At 42.1% G+C, this 6,104-nt stretch overlaps 1 protein-coding gene and 1 long non-coding RNA gene across 2 annotated transcripts in view; one reads left to right on the top strand and one right to left on the bottom strand.

The window, feature by feature from the left end:
• The window catches only part of LOC106812360, a 9,738-nt gene extending 8,474 nt beyond the window's left edge, over positions 1-1,264 (top strand). Inside the window, exon 2 of the long non-coding RNA XR_001394324.1 lies at positions 653-1,264. This is a non-coding gene — a long non-coding RNA (uncharacterized LOC106812360). The remainder of the gene's footprint in view (positions 1-652) is intronic.
• Positions 1,265-4,219: 2,955 nt separating this feature from the next.
• Positions 4,220-6,104, bottom strand: part of LOC106812347 (FYVE and coiled-coil domain-containing protein 1-like) — a 23,258-nt gene continuing 21,373 nt past the window's right edge. Inside the window, exons 24-25 of the mRNA XM_014816198.1 lie at positions 4,600-4,766; positions 4,220-4,417 (exon numbers count right to left, since the gene is read on the bottom strand). Of these exons, the coding sequence (XP_014671684.1) occupies positions 4,372-4,417; positions 4,600-4,766 (213 nt within the window). The 3' untranslated portion in view covers positions 4,220-4,371. The remainder of the gene's footprint in view (positions 4,418-4,599; positions 4,767-6,104) is intronic.

Genomic DNA, 6,104 nt, shown 5'->3' with positions numbered 1-6,104 from the left:
TGTGCAAAATGGGTGAACGTATGTGAAACATCTACTGTTAGTACTTACTGTGACATATCCATGACTAACAGACACCACTAAATTGGTAATATGTTCCATGCACCTTGAGAAATTGTGAGAAATTACGAGGTTAACACCGCACTTTCATGCAAAACGCGTGTACGATGTGTACTGCATGCCGTTACTAAGCTATGTGTCAACAAACACGCGCCTAAATACAAGGGAAACGGGGCTATTTTCAGTCGCGTGGCAATTTCAACTATCACTGGCAGATGACAGCTGTAGGAGGGTTGATGCTGAATGATACTGGCATAGTGAATATCATAAAAATTCTGGTTGTATCATGTCTCTGACGTCATCAGTAACGTCAGCTGCTGCTCACTACACGTGTACGCGGCAATCAAAATGCTCTAAAAGTTCACATGTACCGTTATATGGATAAATGAGCATATACAGAGGTGGCACACGTTAGCCATCGAATAAAGTGGAAAATGAAAAATCGGTAAAATTTTGCCTAAAACCTTGAGAGTATCCTTAAAGCAAGGCTCGCATCATAGTATTATTAGTCTGCATGTTCAATATTACACTGCATAATATAGCAAGTGTGTTTTAGTATTGCTAATGTATTTACATCGAAGTCTATGTGGTTTAGGAGAGGACTCATTGCAAAAGCTCAAAGAATCAGATGCCTTAGAACAACTTAAGCGAGAGGTGGCAAAGCCAGGGGCACGAATTGGTTCCTTCACTGAAAGGTTTCAGAAGGCTGTAAAGGAAGGCATGGAAAATGCCAACCAAAAGAAACGGTGATCCGTACAAAAGCATACGTATTAGCCAAAAAATGTATAAACAATAGCTATTGATAAATAGAAGCATGCAGATACCCAGCCTAAGCTATATCAATTGTTAGAATGGATATCGATTGTGTATGTACAGAGTCCGTGCTAAGAAGATTCATTCTTGATCAAGCAGTGGTTCCAATAGACATAGCACATAGTTTTCTTTCTGAAATATATAGCCAGAGAGGTTCTATTAGCAAGTCAGCTTAGCAATGTCATATATCTTTGCTGAGATTCTGGTATTTTATCAGGAGTAGCTAATGCGATTTTAGTGAACATTGTGAATTATTATTAAACATGAACAAATAAATATTTATTGTTAGCTGCAGTTAGCAAGTCTATTCGTTTGTAAATTAAAGGGTTTGTTTGATGCGTGCTTGATTATGTATACGCATTGAAGAAAGAAATAAGAGTTTGATGACAAAGTATAAGTTTACACTATGCTTTTAATTATCAGTTGAAGGATTTTAACAGTCAGAAAACGAGGACGGATGTGAAGCTATGTAATCACACGCACAAATAATGTTATTATAACCAGCTATTCTACTTAAATCTCAGATATACCATTAAACCGAAAAAAATCATCGATTTTTTCGCTCCATTGACAAATCCATAACAATCTACTGTACTACTGTACAATCCGAATTATTCATATTTGTCTTAAAACTACATTAAATAAGAAACCTTATTCACCACATACTAGGTATATATAAGTGTAAATAAAACATACTGCAAACAATGCTATATATATATATATATATATATGTTTGTGTGAATCTCCGTAGGAGTTATAACAATTGCACATACTTTTAATTTAATTATAAAATCATCCAATATCTAACATTATACATACAAGTATCTATCATATTTAAGTAACATCTTGGTTTTACACAAAATATGAATTAACAACCAAAACATTGGTTAGGTTATTTATAATAATATAACAAGAGCCGCAGAGCGACTGGGCTCATCTGAGGTCTGTTGCTACGGTTATAAACGTAACATTTCAGTCGTGCGTAGTGAAACCTTTGTTAGGCGCAGATACGCAGTTGCGTACACGTCATTTCAGCAAATATTTTTTTATTGCAGAAAGAGGGGGGCGAGAGAGAGAGAGCGGGTGAGAGGAGAGAGAGGGAGAGAGTCAGTCAGACTAAATTGTCTATAAACAAATAACACCCACGCGGCATACTACTGTATCAGTTACGTCATCGATTGAAATGTACAATCCGATTTCGCCGCGCGGCGTCCAAACTTTCGACTAAGATGGCGGGCAGAGGTAAGGCAGACGCACGTATAACGTACAGGTTTCTTCAATGTCGGGGAGGATCAACACATTTCGACTGACAGTCAACCATCGGGCTCTGCAGCGTTCACAAGCAAGCATGCTCCACCATATCCTGACATTGCACACTACTGTAACGTCGATGGAGAGAGCCATGCCAAGGACAGTACAAAACTGGCAAATTTTCATTGGTAGGTTTGACGATTCATTTCTGCAATTACTTATCTCAAGATTGGTTAAACTGAAGTTAAGAAAGTAATTCTTTCTGCTCTTTTGAGCGCAATATACATTTGACCTATCCTGCCGGGACATTCTTCTCACTCTGTTCCGATAGATGGCGTGCATACTGACAGACTAGGTGCAGGGAATAGATAATCCGAACTAGTTGCTACCTTCGTTTAGCCCATGCTGTGATACTATCAGCCACCCACCTGCGAGGTAGGCCTATTTATAGTTGGCATTAATCAAAAACAGACGTAAGTGCTATTGACATTGTAGGCCTATTCCCAACGTACAGAATCTCATATAGAGAATGAAGTTCATATATGATTTGGCTGCGACTAGGGACAGCGCGTCTCCCAAGGTACCGAATTCTCTCCCTAGAGGGCGTGTGTGTGATTATTATTATTATTTTGAATTAGGGATAGGGTTAGGATTAGGGTTAACTGATTTTATTAATTGTTAATTAATAATGCGCCATCTAGCGGATCACTATCTCTCCCCTGAGTCGGACTTGGGAGATGCACTGTCCCTAATGTCATTCATATGATTTAAGGTGCGTAAACGTTGTTCAAGCAAGTTTTGCATGCAGAATTTCACTGTGAAATTTAAGTATTCCACGATCACACAAGTACCATCAAACACAGTTCAGTTCTTTGTTAACAGTCAACAAATCCATGTTTAACCCTCCTCTTGAGGGTCAAAAGGTTATCAGACACTCACTCTTCGCACGTCAGTGGAAAGCACTTCATGGTCCTTTCAATAAAGTGATAAAAATGGTAGGTCAGCGCTGAAACAAAAATGTTTTTCACTCTGTCCATTAGGCCATGTCCTCAGAAAATGTCTGATATCTGACCTTTCCCCCACTGCCCTTTGACATGTGACCTCCAATTTCGCACTGGTGATGGGTTTCCTGCCCATCACACTATACACCGAATATTAAGGGGGAAATATTCTCCCTTCGTTGACACATCTTGACCTTTGACCCTTGACCCCCAAATTGTTCATCCCGAGTCCTTTTCACGATCCCCCCCTCCCCGACGTCCCGAATATCGTGACCGTACGTCGAGCGGTTAAGATTTGTGCCCAACTGTTGACGGACACACGGACACACGGATAACGGATGGACGGTCATGCGATTCTACAAGCTGCACCTGACTTCGTCAGCTGAGCTAAAAACGAAGATTTACTATGTATTTTATACACGATTAGCATTTTAAAATTTGGTTAGATTTAGGAAAAATAGTTGTAACTATGTTAAAACATTGTTTATCGTATTGAAAACATCAGGTTTCTATAGAAACTGGCCTACAGCGTTCCACACATCTGCCCAATAAGTGTCTATATGAAAAAGTTTAGGCCGTGGCTACGCGACCGGTTCCGGACGAGGAGCCGCTAGGCTACGCATCCGGACAACCATCTCACACAGTGATCTTGCGACACGTACACGCATCATTGCGCAACGGGACACTCTGCTGATTGCCGAGTGTGTGTGTGTGTGTGTGTGTGTGTGTGTGTGTGTGTGTGTGTGTGTGTGTGAGAGAGAGAAAGAGAGAGGGAGGGAATGTGTATGTGTGTGTGTGTGTGTGTATGCGTGAGAGAGAGAGAGAGAGAGAGAGAGCTAGAGGTGTGTGTGAGAGAAAGAGAGAGCGAGAGAAAGAGAGAGAGCGAGAGAGGACAGATGAAAAGATAGACGGCAGCAGTGCATATATTGTATATTTTCGGCAATCAGCAGAGCGTCCCGTTGCGCAATCATGCGTGTACGTGAGTTGCGCGATCACTGTGTGAGTGGATGTCCGGATGCGTAGCCTGGAGGCTAGGCGACCGGTTCCGGACGCGTAGCCTGGAGGCTAGGCGACCGGTTCCGGGTGCGTAGCCTGGAGGCTAGGCGACCGGTTCCGGACGCGTAGCCACTGCGAAAAGTTTAACAACAGTAGTGTTCACTTTTATACAACTGCTTCACTACGCCCAAAACATAAAGTTGCATTGGTAGATGCTAAAATGGTAAACTGTAGCAGTAACAAAACAGGAACCTTATTTTACAGCTTCCACTTTATAACTCAATTTCTTGGATGTGAACCTACAAAACAAAAAATTCACTTTAGTTCTTGAACGAGCTAAACTGCTGTAGCAATTACATTAGTATTGCATTGCCTAAAAATGCCTAACATTATTACTATTGTTCTAACATAATAAATGTTCAGTTAAAATGTCAAAGCCAATTGTGCCCCCCCCCCCCTTGAAACATTACTCTACACATACCGAGAAAATCTGTTGTCAAAGAGTAAAGTGTAGATTCCCATTGTTTCTGTTTTCAACTGCCCGGCAATGGCCATCTGGTGAGAGTTGCAGCGTGTCACAGGTAGCAGCACCTCTGCATCAGACATCGTCAGCGTGCTGTTGTCTCGATACACTCCAAACCCTATATCCTGTACGTATGTACAAACAACACAGGAAATGATACATTTTTTTGGCACGGGAATCGGATGCACACTGACTGTTGTGCATCTCTTATCATGTAATACAGTAAACACCCGCATAAAAGAACTCGTGATTTTCTGTTTCAGGCTGAAGAGGTTCTTATATATATGGTACATAGTGAGCAGGGCGTCAAGTTCCTATTTTTTCCTATTTTTTCCTATTTTTTCCTATTTTCTCCTATTTTCTGGACAAATTCCTATTTTTTCCTATTTTTGAGGGCTTTTCATTTTTCTGAATCCAGAATTGTATGTATCCTTCTCAGAATGCAGGAATTTACATTTCAGGTGACCCGATTTTCAAAAATTTCCTGGGGGAGGGCCCCCAGACCCCCACCCCTTACATAATATACTCTTTACTATCACAGATTTTATTTCCGTAAAGTTGTTTCTCAGTTGTATGTGGTATGTGTATCCAGAGGGGGGGGGGTCCAGGGGGTCCGGACCCCCCTTTTTTACCCCAAAAAGGGAAAACACATAAAAGATAATTTTCTGCTTAAAAATTTGGAATTCCATCTTGCATTCGAGACATCAAAATTCCTGCTCAGATGCATAAGCTGCCGCATAAGCTGCCTTCGGCACCTTTTTAGCTCATCTGACATAGTCAGATGCAGCTTGTAGAATCGCATGATCGTCCGTCCTTCCATCTGTCCGTCCGTCCGTCCAACCGCTCGACGTACGGTCACGATATTCAGCACATTGGGGGGGACCGTCAAAACGAGTTGGGATGTCGAAGCTGTAAGCTACACCCGCCATTTTTGACAATCGGCCCACCACAATGCGCTCAAATCACAGAAATTCCTCAAATATACATGCGAAATGATCCTTCGCATGCTGCATCTGAAGGCGGCGGCAAGCCCAATCGCTGGCGGCTGCGCTGATTGGCTGCAGCGCAGCAGCAAGCATAATATCTATGCATGCCATAATGAAATCCACTGCCACTTCGCCCAGTTATAGACGAACCCGCATCCCGCTAGGCAATACAGATCGACGAGCGCACAGCAAGAGAGAGGGTCCGTCTAACATGACTCACCCGCGATGAGAACAAAAGCAGTTTCGCAGCCAGTCTGTACATTAAACTTGCTGCAGCCAATCAACGCAGCCGCTAGATACAATAATGTAACCCAAACCCAAGAGGATAGGGTTACAAAGTGTCCCTATCCTTTTCTGCGGAGGAATGCCCGAGTGAATCACTCGGGCCGGTTTGCTGGTGCGTTTTCAGATACTAGAACTTCCAAACTGGGTTTATTCTAAACAGGAACCTTTCTCCGCGATTCGGGAACTTCCTAT

This window comes from Priapulus caudatus, unplaced genomic scaffold (genome assembly GCF_000485595.1).
Source record: "Priapulus caudatus unplaced genomic scaffold, Priapulus_caudatus-5.0.1 Scaffold638, whole genome shotgun sequence".
Lineage (NCBI taxonomy): Eukaryota > Metazoa > Priapulida > Priapulimorpha > Priapulimorphida > Priapulidae > Priapulus > Priapulus caudatus.
The sequence above is the reverse complement of the archived record's forward strand: the minus strand, read 5'-3'. Positions and strand labels throughout refer to the sequence as shown.